The sequence below is a fragment of the Scardinius erythrophthalmus genome, assembly GCF_964197995.2.
Source record: "Scardinius erythrophthalmus genome assembly, chromosome: 12".
Classification (NCBI taxonomy): Eukaryota; Metazoa; Chordata; class Actinopteri; order Cypriniformes; family Leuciscidae; genus Scardinius; species Scardinius erythrophthalmus.
This window is the reverse complement of record NC_138232.1, coordinates 13329104-13354746: the sequence shown is the minus strand read 5'-3', so window position 1 is coordinate 13354746 and position 25643 is coordinate 13329104. Positions and strand designations below refer to the sequence as shown.

The 25643-nt window shown below is 42.5% G+C and overlaps 1 protein-coding gene across 2 annotated transcripts in view; it reads left to right on the top strand.

Moving 5' to 3' along the window:
- Positions 1–25643, top strand: part of negr1 (neuronal growth regulator 1) — a 163228-nt gene that overhangs the window by 101624 nt on the left and 35961 nt on the right. The window contains exon 8 of one of the 2 annotated variants that reach the window (XM_081381399.1): positions 4094–4620. The exons of the other annotated variant lie outside the window; for it this stretch is intronic. Within the exon in view, the coding sequence (XP_081237525.1) occupies positions 4094–4149 (56 nt within the window). The 3' untranslated portion in view covers positions 4150–4620. Of the gene's footprint in view, positions 1–4093; positions 4621–25643 lie in introns of those variants that run through there. 2 annotated transcript variants of the gene reach the window in all.

Genomic DNA, 25643 nt, shown 5'->3' with positions numbered 1-25643 from the left:
TGTGAAATTTCTCAGTAGTAGACTTCTGTTTGCTGAGCTGGTATAGTCATGCTCGGCAACAATGGTAAAATTACCTGCTCTGATCACATGCTCTGGTAATAATAGCTTTGTATGACTATTATTTTATTTTGATTATTAGTCAAAAAATAAATCTGTTAAATCTGAGTATGTTGCACTGAATGAAGAATAATATATTGATATATTGATGTTTAATATTTTAATATAAGGCTATTTTCTGTCCAATTTGTGTGGACATTTTTCTTTTTTTCAAGTTTTTACAAGTTTGGGGGAAATGCGAATAATTGCGATTAATCACAGCAAATTGTGCGATTAATTCGTGTGTGTTTTTTTTTTTTTTCGATTCCCAGCCCTAATAATTACACTGTAACAAGGACACCTTAAAATAAATTGCAACCAACTTTTCTTATTATTAACAGTGTTGAAAACCATTGTGCTGAAAATTAAACCATGATGTTGTTTTTAGGACTGTTTTTCTTTAATAAACAGAAAGATCAACATTTATTTTAAATACAATAGAATTCTTTTGTATTATAAATGTGTTTACTTTTGATCAATTTAATGCATCCTAGCTGAATAAAAGTATCATTTTCTTTAAAAAAAAAATCTTTTGAACAGTAGTGTAAATGTATTTCTAGTATGTATTATTATAGGGGCTTTCGCACCAGATAGGAACTTAGTTCTAGGAACTAGCCACCAGGATGGTTCCCCGAGAACTAATGGTTCCCATAGGAACGTTTTCCTGGTTGCATTCGCACCGCCAGTAGGAACTCTGAAGTGAAGCAAGCCGTGCTTGTTGTTGTGATTTTTATTTCAAACAAACAGTGCTCGCATTCTCCATGTTCATTAGATAGAACTGTTACACATAGAAAGTACACAGTAATGTAAGTAAAGGTTAAGAAGTCCATCTGTCACTGTTTTCTATGTTCGTAGAGTTAGTTTCTGGAGTAAATACATAGTCTATAATCTGTGTATAATCACAGTTTTTCAAAAAAAATGGCAGGTGCCGGTGTTTCGCATACGTTCGGCCAATCAGCGTACACTAACGTCACGGATAGTTCCTGTAGTGCTGGCTTAGACCCTACTCTGAAGTAGGAGCTAAACTAGTTCCTCCAAAAGGAGTTCCTAGAACTAAAATCATTCCTAGTTCCTGCGGTGCGTACACGCCAAAAACCGTGAACTTCCGCCAATAGTTCTTGGAACTATGAAAAGGTTGTGAAAGCCCCTTATTTAACATTTTTGGCTGTTTAAATTGTTGACCCTGTCAGTCAAATTCTTGGTTCACTCCGAATGCTCTTACTTTCAGCTCACTCATTGGTTTGCACATTACAAGTTGGTGAGCAGTTTACCCGGATCATTTTGAGTCTGACATGTCCAAAACAGATGATTCTCGGTTCCATGAGTTGTAGACTCGAGAACCACCTGGACTTGATTCAGTTTTGTGAACCAGTTTAAATTAATCTTTTAAAAGATCCAAATCAAAATAATAGCAAATTAGACATTACTAAAAAGTAAAAAAAAATGCTTTTAGTTTTTTTTAGTTGCGTTATTTTCTTTATGCGTTAATCACTTTAAATTAAAAACTGTTAAATTGACAGCCCTAAATTTTCACTTTCTTTCTTTGTGTTTCTTTGTGTATTATTTATTGAACTTGTGGCATTGCACAGTACAGCACTGACACCCCTCTGAGCGAGCACTGTGGCGTTATAGTGGGCACTGTCATGTGTAGCGCTGGGGCGAGTGGCTTTCCTAAACGCTGACTGCTTCTCTCTGGCTTCCTCATTCTCTGCTTTAGCGCGGCTGCATGAAGGGCAGGATATTGATAATACGCCTCCTCGACATCCCTCTTTTATTTGTTGTCTGCCATTTTCTCTTCTCCTGAGCAGCAACTGATTCCGCCGTCTCTGAACGTCTCTCACTATCTATAGCGTCGCTGTGTTTTCACTGTTGTGCTCCTTACTGAAATCACAGACCATGATATTCTCTGTCTGGGGAAATGTGGAGTGTGTGGGGGGGGGGTTCAAGGTAAAAGGTGTAGTTCACCCAAAAATGACAATTCTGTCATTATTTACTCACCTTCATGTTGTTTCAAACACATTCTTATAACACAAAAGGAAAAAATTCAAAGAACTGCACTGACCGTTGTTGGATATAAATAACCGGATATCGGATATGCTCATTTCTTCTATTTTCACATTTAGATTACCTTTGCCATCATCGAATGTTCACTTTGTTTTCTTTAAAATCACTAATTTATTTACACTAGCTATGGACACCTTTTGTTTAAACTGGAATGAAATCATTCCAATTGATGAATCCGAACATAGTGTTTACGTGTGACAAACGTCATTATGCCATTTCGATTGCAAATGCTTAGAACATTCCAGATTCGGTTTTCAATTAGATCAAGTGTTTATATGTACTACTGAACAGATTAGAAAACGTTTAAACCATCATATACAATCCGAAATGAAATTTTTATCCGATTGACGTGGTTATATATGACTTTTTTTATTCTGACTGTGCAACTAGTCTGATTACAGTCAGATTATTAGGGTCCTTGTCAGGCCCGGCGCCCCACAAGTGGGGACGTTGCCCCCTCAGTTTCAATTTGTACCTCCACTCCCAAAACACATCAACTTTAACCCTTTGACATGATCCATCACACCAAAGTGATTAGAACTTTCAGTGCATCACATGATCAACTGCTCAATTCAAATGTGCTTTGGCTGGTGCTGATCCAGAAACAAACTAGGTAACTAGTTTACTCAATTCTTTTCTTAGTTCACTGGCCACCATAGCCGCAGGGACATATTTTATCATGGGGGGGGGTGCTTAGGGCGGGACTTGATGTTGCAGTGCGATGCCATGTTGGAGGATTTAAATAAAATCCTAATATTAAAAACCCAAACGACACTTACAAATGAACATACAAATGAATGAGGACAGAGTTATGTGAGAATGCACAGAACTCATGATTAAATAAGTAAAATGTTAAAAACACTGCATTTTCACTACACTTGATAACCTTTCACAGGTGAGAATGTGTTGGCTGATGTTATATATTAACTCAATATTACAGGTTTTATACTATGGTAACGTTTTAATGTTGTGTTAGCTGACGCCTTTGTCTTGTAGTATTGTGCAAAATCATCTGAAGTCTATTGCAGGTATAGATATTCAGACATGCGTCTAACTATGGTTGCTGACAGACAGTCATCTTGCTCTTATGGACCGGTGTTTTGAGCATTCCAATATGTCGGCCGGCCTGCTTATGTACAGTATAGAGGCCCATAGAAACAACCACTAATGAGGCATCTATGTACATCAATGTTCAGAACAACCAGTAGATTCTTCACAATTTCTCCTTTTGTGTTCCACAGAATAAATAAAGTCCTTCGGGTTTAGACCAATATGAATGTGAATAAATGATAACAAAGTTTTTATTTTTGGTTGAACTATTCTTTTAAAACGTGTCTTTTGAAAGCCAGTGTGAAAATGTAATCTCTAAAATGGGATACATTACTTCCCCTTATGCTTTCTCTTTAACACATAAACTGACATACACGGACACAATGCACACACTAACAGCGTGTGTGATGTGTTGTATTGCATGGCTGCTCTTAGTAACCACAATGAGTATCATTCAACGTTACAGATCTTAATGCATTTTCATACTCCATTCAGATATGCCACTGTATTAGTAGGTATACCATTTGTATGGAATGGATATAATTAGCCATGGGGTCCTCTCACTGCCAGAGTTTAGACCTTTGCCAGTGTGTAGCCCTTAACTTTCATTTGATGCAACGCTTGCAGAACAAATGACAATTTCATGGTCCACTGCAGTAGCGGCAGTATCAATCGCTGAGATAAACTGTCTCGACGTCCCACTGTTCTTGTTTTGTTCCAAGTTCCAAATTGTATTTCTATCTAGTTAATTTTGTGATGTCCTAGTTGAGCGACTTGGCCGAGAGAGGACAGTTTGAATTCCTCACAACAGGTGCACTACTTATTTGACAAAGACTATAAATGAATTGATAAATGCTAATTATGTTTTGACATCTCTTCACAGGAGGGTTGGATTATGGGTATTCAGAAAGAAGCAATACATACGGTATGCAAATGTAATGATATATAGAAATGTATATGAGTATGCACAAGGGAAGACCGAGGCAATTGGTTTTCAAATGGCTTTCGAGACGAGGGTATTTTCTTGTAAATTTCAGGTGTTACATGACTTATGTATGTTGTAATTTTCATTTATTAATTACAACATTTGTTGATCATTTTGTTTTTCATAATTGTTTTATTGATTATTTTTTCTTTAAAAAGCCTATAATGGCGGGATCTATTGTGACAGCTTATTGCCTCTGCTCTAGGGGCATGTTGTCACAAAACAATGTTATTTTTTATCCTGGCCAATAATGGTGGGATTTGATTTAAGTTTAATAGCTGTTTAATAAGAATTTAGGATACGTGTCTGCAAAAAAATTTGGGCCCACCTTTGTGTAAAAACTGTGACTATTAGCCCCAGTCTTCCCTGTATATGTATAAAATTAAAACATTGTTCAATAGCTATTAAATCCATTCTTTACTTTGTATGTGTGAGATATTTCATACTTGCCAGAATGGAAACAGGAGGGGATGTTAGATCTTTGCCGACCAGATGCTTGTCAATACCTATTCATAGTTCCCTTGCATGATTTTGAAACATTTTGGCCTTTCTTTACACATTTACAACTGCGCTAAAAATGGCTATAATTGACTGTGAAAATCAATCCCTACTTCACACACAGTATGCGCATTTCTCCAAACACACTGCCAACACTTTTGTGTTTCTCTGCATGTTGGCTAAAATAGCAGCTGCATTCAGACATGCTTTTGATTCCACTGAAAACCAACCTGTCTCTTATCGGTAACCATTCTGACAAATAGTTCAGACAGCTTCCACACAAAGTGAGATTTATGAACCATTTGTGCTATTGGGATTTATTCGTTGGAATAGAGTGTGCTTCATAATTTTTTTTTTTTTTTTTTTTTTTTTTTTTTTTTTATTGAGAGCTCAGGCCACAACACTGAAGTTATGATTTATGTTCCCCTTGATGTTTTGTCACATAGATTGTACTGAAGTTGTTCTTTAGAAGAAAGTGCAACCTTAAATGATTTGACTTTTTGTTTCTATACATTGAGGTACCCTATAGGTATATAATCATAACCTGATTCCTGGTTGGTAGATTAAGCGCTTTTATGATGTGACTTTTACAAAAAAGAAATTCAAGTACATATCCAAAGTAAAATATTTCAAACAAAAATCCTTTCACAGAGAGCTTTCTGAGAATCTCAATTTGACACTGTCCACATTCAATTGTCTTCTCATGATCTCATTCTTCATACCTCCAAATTAGCTTAGTTACAGGGCTTTTTTAGAGCATAATCATGTTTAAGAGCATAACTATAGCTCTAATATCCTGCCCAACTGTGTCTCATTCACCATATCAACAAATGAGGTTATTAGTTGGATGTCATTAGTTTGACATTGCTTTTTTTTCTTCCTCTGAGACTCACATTCCTAATTTTTTGTGTCTACAAAACAAAGCAATTACCGCTGTCAGCAGATCAAGATACTAGTTTTTTTGTCTTTCCAGCATCACAAATGAAACTCATTTTATCTCCAATGTGAACTAATCTGGCAAATGTGATGGAATAGTGTTGTCAGTGTTTTTCTTGTGAACTGTTACAACGCTGCGTTCCGAATCCTTGCAGTGGATTCCAAGCATATGGGAGAACATATGCCAAGCATGCATGGTGCATGAATACTGATTATTATCGCAAACAGGGCCTTTTTGACCAAAATTAGCATCAGCGTGAGAGAGAGAGTTATTGCCCATGGACATGTGCTTGCTTAGAATGGAAACGGTTATAATTAGGTTGTTTACCTCAAATATGTTCTGCAATGAAATTATGAAGATATATTTTTATAATCCATATTTACTTTTTATTTTTAGTTGTACATATCTGCATTTTTGTGTCAGGACTGGGTTCCCTTTCAAGGGAACTCGCGTTGCGTCGAGTTTGACGCTATGGGAACGCTTTGCGTGATGATGTCTTGAAGCACATGTAAAATCAGTCCAATGGCGTGGCGGAGCGTCAGATGCGGGTGACGTCACGTACAAGGAAACTATAAAGCCTGCTTGAAAACAGAGAGCGACAGCTTCTGTGTCTTCAGTAGCGCTCTATGTGAAATCTGTCTCTGTCTATTTACTGTTGTCTTGTCACTGAAAGCAATTATGTCCAGCGAACAGTTCAGAATGTGTGTGCATCCCTGCCCACGTTATATTACGGGTAGGGACACTCACGTTCTGTGCATTGTTTGTTTGGGAGAGGAGCATGCCCAGTCAGCACTCGAGGGTGCTGGCTGTGTGCATTGCGAGGCGCTGTCCATGCGCTCGCTCCGATCCCGGCTGAGTTTCTTCCGGGAAGCTCGCGTTCCCCAGGGCTCGGGTCCCGCTGCTGCCGAGGCACAGCGGCGATCTCAGTCCTGGGGTTCGCAAATGGATCTATCAGCGGGGTCTGAGACGGGCTCTGCCCTATCTTAGCCCTTACCTGATAGACCCGATGTCTGTCATCAGGATTCGGAAGCACGCGCTGCGGTTTCTTTCGCCCCGATGATAGAACAAACACTGCAATTGTCCAGTTCTGAGAAACTGGATGTTGTTAGTGTTGAGGCTGAGTCTGAGGAAGCCCCACCTCAGTCTCATGCATTTGAAGAATTGCTGGATGTAGTGACGAGAGCAGTTGATAGATTATGTATTGAATGGCCATCTGATAAACAGGACGTTCGTTCAAAAAGTAAACTTGACGAACGCTTCCTGCCCTCACGTGCACAACCACAACGTCGAAATCTGCCGTTTTTCCCCGATTTCCACACCGAGGTGTCGAGATCGTGGGAGAGACCAGTTTCTTATAGAGTTTTTAATTCACAAACCTCAAATTATTCTGCTATATTTGGGTATAAAGAGCATGGTTATGGGGAGATGCCGAGGGTGGAAGAGACGCTTGCGAGCTATCTCTCTCCAGCAACGGCATCTTCACTAAAAGCTCCGGCGTTGCCTAATAAGCCCCTCAGAGTAACATCTTCTCTGGTGGGCAAGGCTTATTCAGCTTCTGGTCAGGCTGCAGCGTGTCTTCATACTATGTCACTGCTGCAGGCTTATCAGGCTGAATTATTGAGTGATGTGGATGAGGGCGGGGGTATTAGTCCTGAGGCTGTTGCTGAACTACGCAGAGCCACAGATCTGTCTCTCAGGGCCACCAAGGAGACCGCTAAATCAATCGGGCGGTCTATGGCAGCCCTGGTGGCCACTGAGAGGCATCTGTGGCTCAACCTCAGTGATATTAAAGACAAAGAGAAAAATGTTCTGTTGGATTCTCCTGTTTCTACGCATGGTCTCTTTGGCAACGCTGTTTCTGCTGCTGTTGATAAGCTTCAGGAAGCATCTAAGCAGGCAGCTGCTTTGCAAAAACTTCTCCCCCGCCGATCTTTTCATGAGGCTGCTGAGCGGGAGCAGCCTCACTCATCTAAAAAGAACACTCAACATCGTGCAACTCAAAAACAGAGCGTGTCCACCCGTGCTCCCCCACATAAACCACGGGGACACGGAGGGCACGCTCAAACCCAGCAGCCTTCGAGGGGTAGAACGGATCTGAGGACCGTTATTACCGCCAAGAAGGCTGCTGGGAAAAAGTCCTGACGTCCGAGGGCTCAGGACAAATGAGGGTAGTCCCCCCCGAAGTGCAGCGGTCAACACCTCTTTTTACGGTGCCCGTCTCCCTTCGGTACCCTCAGGGGACCGTTCTGCCAACCCTGCCACCTCCGGTGTTACAGGGCGCAGCGGTCTCCGGCGAGCACATATCCGAAGGACCACCCGGAAACGTAGTGGCCTCGGGATGTCCGCCCCCTCCGAGGAGGGTGTTAGAGCAGTCTGTTCGGTCGTTCCCTGCCGGTGCGCCGTTACAGGGCGACGAATTGACTACTCAACAACAAGATCCAGAAACCAGTCTCGAGAGGCTGGTACCTTTAGTAGAATCTCTGACAGCGTGGAAGCTACTGTCAAATGTTTCTCGTCGGGTCCTGCAGACCGTGGAAAAAGGGTATCAGATACAATTCAAGAAACGCCCACCTCGGTTTATGGGGGTCCTGCCCACAGTGATGGGTCCCGAGCAGGTTCTGGTTATGGAACAGGAAGTAAACACTCTGTTAGAGAAAGGGGCCATAGAATATGTACCTCCCTCCAACAGGGAAACCGGGTTTTACAGCCGGTATTTCATAGTTCCGAAGAAGGACGGGGGATTGCGTCCCATTTTAGATCTTCGAGTTCTGAACGAGTCAGTCATGCAGCTCAAGTTCAAAATGTTAACATTGAGACAGATCGTGCCACAGATCAGGTCCGAGGACTGGTTTGTCACGATAGACCTCAAGGACGCATATTTCCATATTTCCATCCGTCCGTGTCATTGGAAGTTCCTGAGGTTTGCTTTCGGGGGCAAAGCATAGCAATATCGAGTACTTCCATTCGGCCTAGCTTTATCACCCCGCACTTTCACCAAATGCATGGATGCAGCTCTGGCGCCCCTGCGCCTCCAGGGTATTCGCATCATGAACTACATCGACGATTGGTTGATTTTAGCTCAGTCGCATCGGTTGGCGGTTCAACATCGAGATGTTGTTCTCGCCCACATGAAAGAGTTGGGGTTACGGCTGAACGCCAAGAAGAGTGTGCTTTCTCCACTCCAGAGGACCACTTTTCTAGGCGTAGTTTGGGATTCAGTGTCGATGCAGGCGCGCCTGTCACCGCCACGTATAGAGTCCATCCTTGCAGCTGTGAAAAGTGTAAAGCTAGGCCAGCTACTCACTGTCAAACAGTTTCAGAGACTGTTGGGTCTCATGGCAGCAGCTTCCAACGTGATACCTTTTGGACTGCTACACATGAGGCCCCTGCAGTGGTGGCTCAGGACCAGGGGGTTTTCCCCGAGGGGCAACCCATTTCGCACAATCAAGGTCACGCGGCGATGCTTACGTGCCCTGGTTATGTGGAAGAAACCTTGGTTCCTGTCCCAGGGCCCAGTGTTGGGAGCTCCTTGTCGTCGCAAACTGCTAACGACGGATGCTTCCCTCACGGGTTGGGGAGCGATCCTAGAGGGTCGCTCATCTCAAGGTCTGTGGGAAGACATCATCGTTCCTGGCATATCAATCGCCTAGAGATGTTATCTGTCTTCCGGGCTCTGAGGAGCTTCATCACAGATCTCAGGGGGCACCATGTGTTAGTGCATACAGACAACACGTCGGTAGTCACCTATATCAACCACCAAGGGGGTTTGCGCTCGCGCCCATTATCAAATCTGGCACGCCATATCCTCTTGTGGTCCCAGGGGAAGTTGCTGTCACTCAGGGCAGCCTACATCCCCGGGGTCCAGAATATAGGAGCAGACACTCTGTCGAGACAGGGGCCGAGGCCCGGGGAATGGAGGCTCCACCCCGAGGTGGTGGAGTTGATATGGAGGGAGTTTGGCCTAGCACAAGTGGATCTGTTTGCGTCTCGAGAGACGTCTCACTGTCCACTTTGGTTCTCCCTCACGCATCCAGCTCCTCTCGGACTGGATGCTATGGTACAGGCATGGCCGAGGCTACGCCTGTACGCCTTTCCCCCAGTTGCTCTGCTCCCGGGAGTTCTAGAGAGAGTTCGCAGGGACCGGATTTGCCTGCTTCTTATAGCCCCGCGGTGGCCGGGCAGAGTATGGTTTCCCGATCTTGTGTCCCTCCTCGACGGGCATCCTCTGGAGCTTCCTGTCAGGAGGGACCTTCTGTCCCAAGCAGGGGGTTCAATATTCCACCCCCGCCCAGAACTGTGGAACCTGTGGGCTTGGCCTCTGAGGGGGCCCAGCTCATAGAGTCAGGTCTCTTAACTGAGGTTGTTGAGACCATTCTGCAGTCCAGAGCTCCCTCCACGAGGAAACTTTATGCCCTGAAGTGGAGAGTATTCACTTCTTGGTGTAGTGACCGTCGGTTGGACCCAGTTAACTGCCCAATTGGTACAGTGCTGGAGTTCCTGCAGGACCGGTTCACGGCAGGTCTGACCCCGTCCACTTTAAAGGTTTATGTGGCGGCCATAAGTGCTTACCACATTCCTTTGGGTGGAATTCCTGTGGGGAAAGACCCTTTAATATCTCGTTTCCTTCGTGGCACTTGGAGGCTGAGGCCTGCAGTTCGCTCTAGGGTGCCACCTTGGGATTTGTCCATTGTGCTACAATGCTTATCCCTGGCCCCCTTTGAGCCCATTGAGGAGGTTCCTGAGAAGTTTCTAACCCTGAAAGCTCTTTTCCTTCTGGCTATTTCTTCTCTCAAGAGAATTGGGGATCTGCAAGCATTGTCGGTTGCTCCGTCATGCTTAGAGTTTGCACCGGGTATGGTTAAAGCTTTTCTACATCCGAGACCGGGTTATATCCCCAAGGTCCCCACTAATGTGGTCAGACCTATTGTTCTGCAGGCCTTTTGTCCTCCTCCTTTTCAGAATGCGGACCAGGAGGCTAATAATTTGCTTTGCCCAGTTCGGGCGTTAGACGCCTATGTCCACAGAGCTGCCCTGTGGCGCAAAAGTGATCAGTTGTTTGTATGCTTTGGGTCCCCTAACAAAGGAGGTCCGGTGTCTAAGCAAAGGATGAGCAAGTGGGTGGTCGAGGCTATCTCACTTGCTTATGAGGCGGCTGGACAGCCTTCTCCTTTGGCTGTCCGGTCGCACTCTACGAGGAGTATGGCGGCCTCTAAGGCCCTTATTTCAGGAGTGTCGTTACAGGACGTTTGTGATGCGGCAGGCTGGTCCTCACCACACACTTTCGTCAGGTTCTACTCTCTGGATCTAGACTCTGCTCCAGGGTCTCATGTTTTGTCTTCCTAGTGCTGCTCACCAGATTTCACACAGGACAGACATTTGTAGCTATGGAGGCGTTGGTATAGACGTTCCCATAGCGTCAAACTCGACGCAACGCGAGTTCCCTTGAAAGGGAACGCCTCGGTTACGACTGTAACCTCGGTTCCCTGAAGAGGGAACGAGCGTTGCGTCACCTTGCCATATCTCCTTCATGCCTGTCAGCGGCTACTTCAGACTTTTTACGAAGCTGTCGCTCTCTGTTTTCAAGCAGGCTTTATAGTTTCCTGGTACGTGACGTCACCCGCATCTGACGCTCCGCCACGCCATTGGACTGATTTTACATGTGCTTCAAGACATCATCACGCAAAGCGTTCCCATAGCGTCAAACTCGACGCAACGCTCGTTCCCTCTTCAGGGAACCGAGGTTACAGTCGTAACCGAGGCGTTTTCAATATAAATGCACTGTGCCATTTTATTTCTGGTTCATATTGAATTTTTATTGCATTAAAATGCTAATGTGCTGTTATAGGCCTTGCCTTGTCAAAAAGTTTAGCGTGTTCTAGTGTCCTCAAAAGGTTTCTTAACCTGCTAATCATCCAGTCAGTCAATGAAGAATACGTCAGCTTTTTTATGGCATAGATCTTTTTTTTTTTTTTTTTTTACGAAAACACAAAATGGTGTAGTTGAAGTGGCAAAAGCGTAAAAGATTACATACACTACCATTCAAAAGTTTGGGGTTGTCTTTTATGCTCACCAGTTAGTATTTCATGCTCACCAAGGCTGCATATATTTAATAAAAAATACAGTACAAACAGAAATATTGTGAAATATTGTTACAATTTAAAATAACTGTTTTTCTATTTTAATATATTTTAAAATTGTATTTACTCCTGTGATTGCAAAGCTGAAATTTCAGGAGACATTACTCACCTGATTTTTTAGAAATATATAATGAAAAACATGAAAAACATAATTTCATTATCAATATTGAAAACAGTTGTACTAGCTATGTAATATTCTTGTGGAAACCCTTTTTCTTTTTTTCAGGATTTTTTTGATGAATATAAAGTGTATGTACTATAGTGTATAATTTCATGCATCTAGACCTCTTGAGCTCAAATTAATGTACTTTTTTTATTTATTTACTTAATTTAATACTCTTAAACTTTCTAAAGACTCTTTATTAACTTAAAAAGTGCCTCTTAAGCACTAAAATCCAAGTAATTTATCCTTCTATTTTATCTATGCCTTGCAGAAATGCGCTATTTTTGTGGAGAGGTCCCACACATTTGGAATCTCCTCTTGTAGTGTTTATAGTGTGCCAGACTTGACTAGAACCCTTTAAATGAGACTGTCACTTACAGCCATTAAAATTTTTTGACATAATCTACTCCTCATATCATGTGTATGGTATATTTTTGTGGAATATAAAATGAATTAACAAAAAATGTGTGGCTTCTTTTCAAACAATTTTTTCATACAAAATTGGGTGATGACAAGTGGCTGTCAAGCTCCTAAAGGACAAAAAATACTATGATTGTTAGTATATAGCATTTTACATTCTGTTCTGTTCCTTATACAATGCTATTATATGGCTCTAAAGGATTTGGAAAGCAGCACATGAGTGACATGGTACTTATTGTTTTTGGAGGGTGAGTTGATGATGAAGGAATTTTCATTTTTTAAAGATCTGTCCCTTTAGCACGTTTAATTACATTGGTAAATGCTGTCAAAAATGTTAAATTGACAATGTTCAATAAAAGATTACATGTTTGGGCAACTCCTTCTCTCAGTACTAATTGTCCAGCATCACATAGTTTATTCCCATGTGTCAATTATTTTGAAAGAAGTGCATAATTTTCATTGTCACTCTGATATAATCCTTTAATGAGAATCAAGTCCAGAGTGTACAATATTTATATAATCTCAGGTTTGTCAAGATAGTCAGTCATTTCAGTCTAGTGATGTTATCATTTTCACTACAGAATTTCACTATTTTTCATTATATTTTCAAGCGTAAGCCCTGGTGTAATTTTATTTTATTTTATTGTTTTGGAAAAAAAATTCATTTTATCATTTTACAATAATGTTTAGGTTTTTAACCTTAAGCACTGCTTTGCATACTGTACATATACACATACATGCATACATACATACATAGTAAGGATGCATTTAATTGATCAATAGTGACAAAATAATATTTTCAAATAAATGCTGTTCTTTTGAACTTTCTAGGCCTCAAAGAATCCTAAAAGAAAATATATCATGGTTTCCACAAAAATATTAAGCTGCACACATGTTTTTGATCAAATAAATAAAGCCATATAAACAGCAATGTATACATGCACACACATCAAGTTTTCAAATAAAAATGTGTTATGGTTGGTACGTTCCACATGAAGGGCACAGTATGCTTCAGGCTTGCCATAGAATTTTTGTATTATATTTGGTATTAAAATTCACCTGGTCCCTCCAAAGTTCAATATTAATGAGTTCAGTTTTTTAGCTTACCATAGCTGTCGTTCAGCCTCTATCCTTTTTTATTTGTATAATCCTTCAGGCTTGTGGTCTCCTGGCACTCCGTGAACTCTCTCAGAATAGACCGCATGGGGCATAGTGGCCTATCGGGGAATAATCCTGTTTAGCGATTCTTTCAGGTGCACTTATCAGATTTATGCTGCATCAGGAAGGCTGAGATCAACAGAGGGATAGACCCCTCGTATAGACGTGATGTGGTGCTACCTGACCTTCATTTTGCTTCGTGTTATGAAAAAACGGCACCATTTCTGGTTGTGGATGATAAGCATGTGGCATGTCATAAATCTTTCTTGACCTCTAAATTCTAAACAGGCATGGCTAGAGCAATAATGCTTGTATTCAATATGGTTCAACTGGAGTCTCATGTGTGCTTTTGTGGAAGACATCCCCATTCTAAATGATCCTGTGTTTACATGAGCCCTCGGAATAGCTCAAAAATCAATACTGCACCCTGTTCTGCATACTGATGCGCTCTGCTTTGATCTCGCATTCAGGGGCATACAGTGAATCGCTTTAATTGTACATCACAGAAAAGCCTTCTGCTGTGTTTCACTATGTTGCTCTCTTTTTAGTTCTTATGCACCAATGGATGAACCCCCTGATCCAATTGTGTAGCAGTAATACTCTGTGGAAGATTTCTTGTAAAATCAATGTCTCTCAGCCTTAATTATTTTAGTTTCAATGCATATATGCATGTTTTAGAATCAGAATGAGTTTTGGTTGAAGTTCATCCACACAAGGAATTTGAACTGATAACAGAAACTTGCTGTAATTGCAGGCTGATTAACAGAAGAAAAATATATTTACAGATTGTATTAAGTGGTATGTCTACACTGAGTGGTATGTCTACAGAGAGTTGCTATATATAGGTTTGTGAAGCAGAGAATGAGTATTTGTAGAGCAGATGGATCTGTACAGCTAGTATGAGTATAAAGATATAGAAATGTCAAATAAAAGTTAAAAATACTGAATTTGCATATCGCACAGATGGACTTGTACAGGTAGCATGTATAAATAGAAATTTACATATTGCACATTAATTGTATCACTCACTAGAGAAGTGCCCGAATATTCAGCTGTGCAGGGTTCCAAATTAACACTTGTTGAGTGCCAATTGCAAGTAAAAATTGGCTTTGCAGAGTAAATAAAGCAAATTTCTATGCCAGTTTGCTGATGTTTTTTTCCCTTCTCCAGATCCCCATGTGGTAACACATATGTGAAATATTCCTCATATTAGGCCACTGTCGTGGAAATATTGAATACGAATATAACCAATTAAATCTGACTTCTTAATACATCACTTCCCTGAAGTATGGTGACGGCGTCCTGTCAAAAAGCCACTATCACTACGTTAATCACACGAGCTGTTTCTTTTGTTGTCTTTTGAGTGTAGAATTTTAGTATTTCTATTCACTACCTCAATCACACATAGATGTTCTGTTGTTGTCTTTTGAGCGTAGAATCTATTTCTCAGCTGTGCAGCATATACCTGACACGACTCCCAAGTTGCTTTTTGTAGAAATGAAGTTTTACTCACGGCCGGGAGATCACTGGCCACAACAACCAAATGAGTCTCCTGAATAAAAAGATACAGTACATGTACATTTAAATCATACAGTTGAGTAAAAATCAATGTCACTCAAGTCTTCTCACTGTGATTTGTTCTGGTGATTGGTTTGTAATGATCTAAGCTAATCATATGACTGTTAGTTCTACTGTGTTAAGCCCTTTTTGGTTAAGTATATATGGCTTTGACCTGAGCATCCTTAGTCTGCATTTCTCTGTACATTTAATGTTGAAAATACCCATTACATAAAATATTTATATCACATTCCTCCCTCTGATCGTTTTTACACGATCACATTCTCAATAAAATGACCTAATTTTGACCTTCATATTCCCCTACTTACAGTTTCTTTCTAAAATTCTCTGATGTCAACATTTCTCTCTGCTCTCTAAATATCAAAGACATTTTTCTCCAACTTAATCATTTGTACACACACTGTCCTTCTTGCTTGCTTAACACTTCTTAACTTTCTCATTAGTGCATGAATACATATAGCAGTATATAAAACTACAAGTGCTATGATAAGCAGAGTAAGTAACAAAGGCGTAAAACAAACTTTTAACAAAATTAATCCTAAAAATTTAGATAATCAAAATTACTTGAATAGAGACTATTGTTGTCACACTAATCAGAATAATTTGCTGGCCCACGGTTGATCTCAGACCCCATGCTTGTCTGGCCGGTCCCATAGATGTCTCAGCATTTTCTTCCTCCAAGATGTTGTGATTTCTTTTCGGCTGGTGTATTTCCTCGATTCAGTTTGCGTGCCGTCAGGTTGGGGAGGTTTGCAGTGCGACACGTGAATTCAGATATCACGCTCGCCATCCTTGATGGCTGCATAGAGAATTATGAGGCGGCCGCCTCCGTCAAATTTCGTGCCGCCTCCGGCTCTCGACAAAACTCGGACAGACAGTCACATGGTCAGATACACTTTTTCCACCGTGACGGTTCTGTTGCGGTTACCGCTTGTGTCCATTCTCAAACCGTATAGTGCTACTGCTGCGCGCAGTGCGCGGATAAGTAATACAAACATTCCATTCCAATTAATCGAGGGTGAATGACAGATAAATAATTTTGTGTTGAGTTTAATAAAGACACGGAACTCGGTAAAACGCAATGAACGTGCGTCACTTTACTTTCGTTTTCAACATCGTAATTCTCTTCATGGAAAACCAAGGAAAACATATCAGGAGGACTCGACAATAACGCTTGTCTGGGACCATATACTTTGTCCGGGACACGTGTGTTTTTCTTTCTTTCTTTTTTGAAGGGAAAAGTGAGAGAGAATTGTAGCCCATCCGGACAAATGCCCTGATTAAAAAAAAAAATTAATATAAAAATATTCCGAATCACTGAAAACGTGAGGATGATTCTGTTTTATTTAATCTAATGTAAGTGGCGATTGATAGCCTATAGTTGATAATAATATAGGCCTACCTAATGTACTGACGGTAACAAAGTTGCCGAGTGATGTTTTCCTGAATGCCATCAAGATTGAAACCGAGACTGATTTCATAACAGTTCAATAAACAAATAGTTAAAATTAAGTCACTTACATTTGAGACGCAATGACTGTTTTTGTTCTGTTTCAGCAGCGAAAATAGTTCCAAACAAAGATCACAGCAGAACCGTAACGTATCTCACAGCAACACTCAGCCGTGTTTCATTGCTGAATGATTCAGCGTTTTGAACGAATCGATTGAGTCAAAGATTCAATTACCTATTCATAAACTGCCTAATTCGGAATGAATCAGCCTTTTGAACGAATCGTTTGAATGAATGACTCAATGACTCGCTCATTAAGACGGTCACCTGCCGCCTCCTACTGGCGGTTTAGTTTCATAAAGTATCATTCTTTTCAACATTCCTTATTTGTATTCAAAAATATTTAAAATAATCTAATTTAATACAGTTATAATTTTTCAATGTAAATTATTTAATTTGATTGGAAACAGCCTAATGTCTTATTTTAATTGAATATATTGATCAAATTTAAGAATTTGAAATGAAAGATGGAGCAAACATTTAATAAAATAAAACCTTATAAAGGTACAAAAAATTATTCTGTTTTCAAACAGCGATGTAATGAAACATTGACAATTTAAGTTTGAAGGGAGTAAAGCCTCTGTTAAGGCTATTAAGGAAATGTAATTTTGCCAAAAGAAGAACTTAATTCTTAAATTCTTAAATTGTTAATTTTTAATTAACCAACTTCAGTGTGATATGTTACCATATTATCATGCTTAACACTGAGAATTTGAATAATTGTAATGTGATCAGATGCAGATATCTAAATCAAAGAATATGGGTGGTTTGCGGGTGGATTTTTTTATTTTTAACAGTGGATTTGGGTGACTCAAAGTGCACCAGATTAATGAATTTATCTTTAAAATGTACAAAAATTTCGTGCGGGGGGGCATGCCCCCGGACCCCCCTAGAGATACCAACCTCCACCCACAAAAATAATGCCGAAAACACATTAGGCTATATGATGATCTATGAAAAATAACATTTAATTACCTTATTATTAAAATACATTATTAGGATTTTACCACCTCCGCCTCATTTTGAGCCAGGAAAAACCCTGGTGTTGGTTGTCAGGATGATCTCATGGCCCCAACCACCTTGGACAATGCCACGCCTTCCTCAGGAAGTCTTTGACCCAGATCCACTGTCCTGGCTTGTAGGAATGTTGGGGTTTGTCACCTAAAACCGGCAAAGCAGCTTTCACCTGCAAATGGATATATTTGAAAGTTTTAGTTAAAGACATCATATACTGTACTTTCTCAATTGTTCATCGACCGCAGCAAGGTCCTCCTGGGGAGGAGGCTTGATTCCCACTCCCATAGGCAAACCTGTAAAAATGTAATGTGGGCTGAGGTCTGTCCTGGTCCCTTTTCGGGCTCTCATGGCCATCAAGTCTATTTGTTTTTTACAGTCTGATTTGCCCTTTCCACTGAGCCTCCACTTTGTGGATGAGTTTTCAAATTTATTCTCAATCCGCTTGCCAATTTTGTGATTAATTTATTTACAAAATGTGTCCCATTATCACTGGACAATCTTTTTGGTACTCCCCATCTTGGGATAACTTTTCCAATTAAAGCTTTTGCTACAGCCGTAGAATCAGCTTTTCTATTTGGTAAATACTCAACCCACTTTGAAAACATGTCAACAATTACAAGACAATACATATATCTTCGGCATGGTGTCAACTCGAAGAAATCCATCATGATGTGCTGAAAAGGAAGTTCTTGTGTGGGGTGGCCGGAGTAAGTTTGTGGCTTACTTCGTCTACCCACATTATTCGCTGCGCAGATGTAAGAGTTTTGTGGCAGTTCTCTGCCACAACTGTAAATCATGGTGCCTCCCAGGAAGTTCCAATTTGATCATTCATTGCCAATTGAGATGTGGTCTGCCTCGTGAGACCACTTTGTGAAATTTGGATACAATTGTTTTGGCAGGGAAGGCTTTTTGTTTTTGCATCTTTCCATACCCCATCTTTACATTTTACACCCCCCTCTGACCAACGTTTTCTCTCCTGATCGGTAGCCATATTTTTAATTTCGATCAACGTTGGTGGTATCTGAACATAATCGGGCGCCAGAGATGTGAATGCGGTTAACACGATTGGCTGTTGATGTTTAAGTGCAGCATCCTTTGCTGTTCATTGCTTTTTCTTGTGTGGCGCATTTACAGATTTTAATTTCTAAAGAAAGTTGTAGGTTTTTGAGCAATATAATTAATTTTGAATGTGTTGTACAGTCATGAAGATCTCCGTCATCCTCAGTAGGTACTGTAGCAATGTGGATGGATTTAGTATGGTGCACCATTTCAGTGTGACACTGGACATTATCAGCGAGACGTTCTGCCAGTGCAGCGAACGAGTAGCAGTTAAATGAGCCATTCGTGACTGCATTAGCAGAGCATGCACTGCATGTGGAATAAACACAGTTAAGAGGTGGAATGCCACCAAAACCAAGCACGATAAAAGCATTTAAACTCCTTTAAATGCAAATGAGCTGCTGCTCCCGGCATAGAGGGTGGAGCTTCAAGAGCTCATGTCCTTTTACCTCACACAGACATGCACTGAAAATTTCAAAAACTTTTAGCCTTTTATATTCAAACCGGAGTCAGAAAGATGGAGAGACTCAAGAAGAAGTGACAACATATAGACAACATTTCTGAATGGTTAGTTGGTGAATTTATTTAGCTTATGTGTAGTTATCTTCTAGTCATTGATTAGCGTAGTCTGTCTTGATAATCTATAAATCGTGTTCCAGGGGTGGGGTTTATGAGGCTTGTGTATTCCCTACCAGCCATTTGTTGTAGTCCTTAAAAAGCAATTTCTGGGAGAAAATATCTACCATTGCTTTGAACTTTGAGCGTTGCAACTTTGCAGATGTTGTTTATGCTCAAACAGCAACATTACACACTAACTAAAGTTAGAAAGTGAACTCATATTCAACCACCCCTTTAACAGAGCATAATAAAATCAAGATCCAATTTTTTCCTTGGTGGTTTTTCTAAATCTGGCAACATTTGTTGATAAGCAGAGATGGATCAAAGGAAAGAGTTAAAGCCCAACTGTAATACCAGTTTGGTGTAATTTGTATAAAAGCACCTCCGGAATTGAACACTTCAATACCATACATCCATCCATCTTCTTCCGCTTATCCGGGTCGCAGAGGCAGCAGTCTAAGCAGAGATGCCCAGACTTCCCTCTCCCTAGACACTTCCTCCAGCTCTTCTGGGCGATACCGAGGCGTTCGCAGGCCAGCCGGGAGACATAATCCCTCCAGCGTCCGGAACACCTCCCCAGTAGGGCATCCAGGAGGCATCCGTAACAGATGCCCGAGCCACCTCAGCTGGCTCCTCTCGATGTGGAGGAGCAGCAGTTCTACTCTGAGCTCCTCCCGAGTGACCGAGCTCCTCACCCTATCTCTAAGGGAGCGCCCAGCCACCCTGCGGAGAAAGCTCATTTCGGCCGCCTGTATCCGGGATCTTATCCTTTCGGTCATGTCCCACAGCTCATGACAATAGGTGAGAGCTTCCATACCATCATTTGAAATAAAAATGATCAATTCCAAATTGGACAATACATCACTAGCCATTAAATTTACAGGGCATGTCTCAGAAACCAGGAAAGAATGTGTTACTTGTTTCAGCTTGTTTGTTACCCTCAATGGCATAGTCAACTTATCAACCACTGGTATGCCAGATGAACCATCTGTTGTTTGTTTTAGAGCGGTCTCTGCAGTGATCAAAGGAAACCTGTGTCCACCAAAAAGGTAATGAAAGTCCTTTATCCTATTTATGGTTTCTCACATTTGATGGAAACCAAGAGCTGTTAGGAGAAAGTGGAGATGGTTCTTTTGTGAGGAGGAGATGGTTCATGTGTGAGATGTTGTTTCCTCTCACTTGGACAATCCTTGGACTAGTATCTTTTTCACCACAGACGCGACATGGTTCTGCAGCAGTTTTCCACTAATATAATGCCCCTTAACAGCCTCCTGGAGATGGCACACTCTAGTGGTCTTCTTGATGGTTTGTGACCTCCTCTATAGCTGCTTTGTGTGTGATTGCTCCCCAATCAACCTCATTCTGGCACTCATCCTGTTTCAAGCAGTCTGCCACCCTGGAGTGTCAGTTCCATCTGAACCTGCATCAGCATTTATTTATTTATTTATATTTCTTGGGTTAAAAAAAACATCTTCACCAGTTCCACGTACCTCAGTCCATTTCAAACCGAGTTTGTTGCTGAAAATAGCTTCCCAGTCTCGTCCTGTGGGTTTGTATGTGGCATCGATTGTTCTCCGCTGCTCTGATAAACAGTTCCATCCCTTTTTCTTGGTCTGGAAGTGCAGCAGCCTCATCTTGGAGTTCCTCTAAGTTCCAAGGTTGCTTCGCGCATATGGGCCCTCCTTCTCCAGGAAAACTGAAGCTTTAGCAGGTTGAGGGCTTCTTGACTCTGAATTTGTTTACCTCCCTCCATAGCAATGCCAGTGTCTCATCAGTCTCTGTGTCACTGTCAGCAGGTTTAATCTTTTCCTCATCATGGATTGGACAGAAGGGAATTGGACAGAATTCTCTATTAAAAAAATCAAGCAAATTCTGTTTTGCAAAATGTAGGAAAAAAATGTTGCGATACTGATAAATAAAAGCAAGCAAGTTCTTTGCAGAAAAACAGTACATTTACATTTACATTTAGTCATTTAGCAGACGCTTTTATCCAAAGCGACTTACAAATTAGGACTAAATTAAGCGAGTCATCATGAAGAGGCAAAAACAACAACAACGCAAGGAGTGCTCAAAATACGAAGTTCAGGCATTATTCAGAGTAGCATAAGCCTGATAAGTGATGTTTCAAAGGGAAAGGATTTTTTTTTTTTTTTTTTTTTTTAAGAGGTTAAGTGCTCACGGAATAGATCGGTTTTCAGCTGTCTTTTGAATGTTGTCAGGGATTCTGCATTCCGGATGAGGGTGGGGAGTGCGTTCCACCAGCACGGAACTGTGAATGAGAATGTTCTGGAAAGTGATTTTGTGGCTTTCTGTGATGGAACCACGAGGCGTCGCTCGTTGACCGATCGTAGGCGTCTGGTAGGGATGTAGACTCGTAGGAGTGAGTGAAAGTAGGAGGGAGCTGAGCCTGTGACAGATCTGTAAGCAAGCGTCAATGCCTTGAACTTGATGCGAGCAGCGAGAGGTAGCCAGTGCAGAGAGATGAACAGTGGAGTGACGTGTGCCCTCTTGGGCTCGTTCAAGACAAGGCGAGCTGCAGCATTCTGGATCATCTGTAGGGGTTTGGTTGCACATGCTGGAAGTCCGGCCAGAAGAGCATTACAGTAGTCAAGCCTAGAAATGACCAGGGCCTGGACGAGAAGTTGTGTTGCATGCTCAGTTAGGAAAGACCTGATCTTCCTGATGTTGTGCAGTGCAAACCTGCATGATCGAGCTGTCTTTGAAATGTGATCTGTGAAGGTCAGCTGGTCATCAAACGTTACTCCAAGGTTTCTGACCGACCTTGATGGGGTGATTGATGATGAATCTAGCTGGATGGTGAAGTCGTGCTGTAGTGACGGATTGGCAGGGAGGACGAGAAGCAGGTTGTGCTGCAGGTGATGTTCCTTCATCCATGTGGAGATGTCCGCCAGACAGCTTGAGACCCGTGCAGCTACTGTGGGATCATCTGGTTGAAACGAGAAGAAGAGCTGTGTGTAATATTAGTACAGCTTTTACCCAGATGATAAAGGAGTTCAAATGACAATTTTATACACAATTTCAAAGTCACCCCACACTGGTCTCGAACCCACGACCGGAATGGTTCGGGATTCATGACGGATGGTTGAACAGATTGCGCCACCCAGAGGACTTGTGATTGGACGTAGTGATTGTGATATTATTATTTTTCAGTGCCTCAATGTGTTTCCACAATTCTCCTGATTCTTATTTGAATAGGAATTTGGTTTCTATACAAGTGTAATATTACAATATTTTCTTGGTCAACTTCACCCAACTTCAGACATTTAATACAGTATTCATACTCCATGATACATCAGTATATAAATATATATAATTATAAGTATATAAAATTTCTTACTCTATTTCATATAATTTTATTCCTGAGATCTCAGTTCTGATTATTATTATTACTACTATTTCATTCAAACAAAAAGCAAGTTGTAGTCTATCTTACCTTACAAGTTCTTCAAGGCCGTGAAAGGATTTGTCCCTTCTCTGGCGGGTTTTTGGTCAATGTAAGGGAAATTTCTCCTCTTCTGATTTTAAATCAGTGATAAAAGGGGAAGAAAAACTTCCTGTTCCCGCCAATGAAGGGAGGAGATCCTCAGGCCTCCTGACTAGGCTTGCCAAGACTGTCGTGGAAATATTTAATACGTAAATAACCAATTAAATCTGACTTCTTAATACAATACTTCCCTGAAGTATGATGATGGCGTCCCGTCAAAAAGCTACTATCACTACCTCAATAACGCATGAGCTGTTCCCTATCAGTCATTCACATTCGACGTAACGTCGACGTGACAACATAATTGGGATTAATTCAGGGAGCCCTATCATCTTCGAGTGTCTACAGAACGAGCCAATGAACATTGGCGTGCGTGAATCGCGTTATTTGACTTCACGAGTGCTGCAAAAAGAGACTCTACAAGTTGGAAAAATCTTCTAACGCTGTTCCAACTTTGGTGTGACGGCGCGATCAGCGGTGGCCGCGAGCTTATAGCTCACAACTGCTGTTCTCACAGCATTAAACTGTGTGTGTGTGTCGGTATCGGAGGGCGTTCCCTATGGAAAGATTTTTATTTTCTCTTTTTTGTTTTCAACTGAAAGAGCAACAGAAGTGTGACCCTGCGTCCTTTTCAGGATGTCATTCATGGCCTGCTCAACTATGCAGCCGACGAACTCTCACAGCAGCAGGTGCTACCGGGAGAATTGCGACTCCATCCCAGGTGGTCCAGCTGATTTGGAGGCGCTTTGGGACCGCAGATGTAGATCTGTTTGCCGCCCCGGACACGTCGCACTGCCAGCTGTTTTACTCCCTGGAGGTCCCTCCAACCGGACCTGGTTCCTGGGACTAGTGCTCCTCGCGACAGCCCCTCCCTGGCCCATTCCTCAGAGAGAGAACCTGCTCTCTCAGAGACGGGACACCCTATGGCACCTGCGTCCAGACCTCTGGAAATTCCATGTCTGGTCCCTGGACGGGACGCGGAAGTTCTATGTGACCTACCCCAGGTGGTAGTTGACACCATCACTTCCGCTAGAGCCCCCTCTACGAGGCGCCTCTATGCATTGAAGTGAAACCTGTTCATTGAGTGTTGTTCTTTTCACGAGGAGAACCCCCGAACTTGCTCGATCAGAGCTGTGCTTTCCTTTCTGCAAGATGGGTTGGAGCGAAGGCTGTCTCCCTCCACCCTTAAAGTGTATGTTGCCGCTATCGCCGTACATCATAATGCAGTTGAGGGTAAGTCGCTGGGAAAGCACAACCTGATCGTCGGGTTCCTGATGTGGGCGAGGAGACTAAATCCGCCTGGTCTGCTCTTGGGATTTGTCTCTGGTACTTTCGGCACTTCAGAAACCACCCTTTGAGCCTTTGCAGTCAGCAGAGTTAAAAATTCTGTCCTGTAAAACAGTACTCCTGGTTGCATTGGCCTTCATCAAGAGGGTAGGGGACCTACCCGGCTAACTCTCACGTGATCCTGAGACCCCGGCCCAGATATGTGCCCAAGGTTTCTACCACTCCCTTCTGGGACCAGGTGGTGAACCTGCAAGCGCTGCCTTCGGAGGAGGCAGACCCAGCCCTGGCTTTTCTCTGTCCCGTTCGTGCTCTGCGTCTATATGTGGACAGAACGCAAAGCCTCATGACCTCAGATCAGCTCTTCGTCTGTTACGGAGGCCAGCAGAAGGGAAAGGCTGTCTCCAAGCAGATGATGGCCGACTGGATAGGAAGCTCAAACCCACTTAAGAAGCCCAAGGCCTGCCCTGCCCTCCCGGGTTGAGAGCCCACTCCACTAGGAGTATCGCTTCTTCTTGGGCGCTGGCACACAGCGCCTCGCTGACAAAAATCTGTAGGGCTGCGGGCTGGGCGACACTTAGCATGTTCGCTAGGTTTATAGGCTACGTATTGAGCCGGTTTCTTCCTGTTCCGGCTCCTGCTCGCTTCAACCAGCCGGTAACACCAAAGTTCCCACTCTAGTGTCGGCTTGCTGTGCCACTCCCCTCCACATGGAGCGGATACGTGCGCTTTTCTGCTCCAGTCGAGTTCCCCACTTAGCCGAACCCTGTAGAGTACTTCCGCACCCCTTTCGGCAGTCAGATGTTGCGGAGCATCTGACGCCAGGCCAAGTGCTCTTATGCTTGTGTAACTTGTGCTAGGATGGTGGTTCCATATGTGGTGATCCCTGCGGCAATCCCATATGCGTATTCTTCCACAACCAGCTCCATGCAGTGAGCCTGTGTCTTTCCCTTGGCAGATTCCGCTCTGCCGTCACTGTCCGGTGTAGCCTCCCCTTTCTCAGGCTGGAGCCATCCCAGTGACATTCCATATGTTGCACTGGCACTAACCGGCCAGTCCATATGTGTATTCTCCACATGGTACCTCCCTTCGGGCAGGATGTGGCTTAGGCAGCGTCCCTCTCCCCTGGAAAGGCATGACTTCCCAGTGTTATCCAAGAGTTACACTCTGTGGGGTATAACAGAACAGCAGTTTGAACTCCCTCTACGCAGACCTTCCGTCCCAGCCAGTTGGGGGTCTGAGAGTCTTGCGTAGGGCGCTGGATGTGGCAGCAACCGTGGCGTTTTCCATAGGGATCCCAGTTACGTCGAACGTGAGCGACTGATAGGGAACGTCTCGGTTACTAATGTAACCCTCGTTCCCTGAAGGAGGGAACTGAAGACGTAACGTCCGGTTGCCACCGTTGCTGACCATCACCGTACGGCCTTCATGATCTCGGCTCCTCAGCGAAAAACAATGTGTGCGTGCACCTGCTTCCGCAATTCACGCACGCCAATGTTCAGTGGCTCGTTCTGTAGACAGTCGAAGATGATTGAAGATGTAATCCCAATTAGGTCGTCACTTC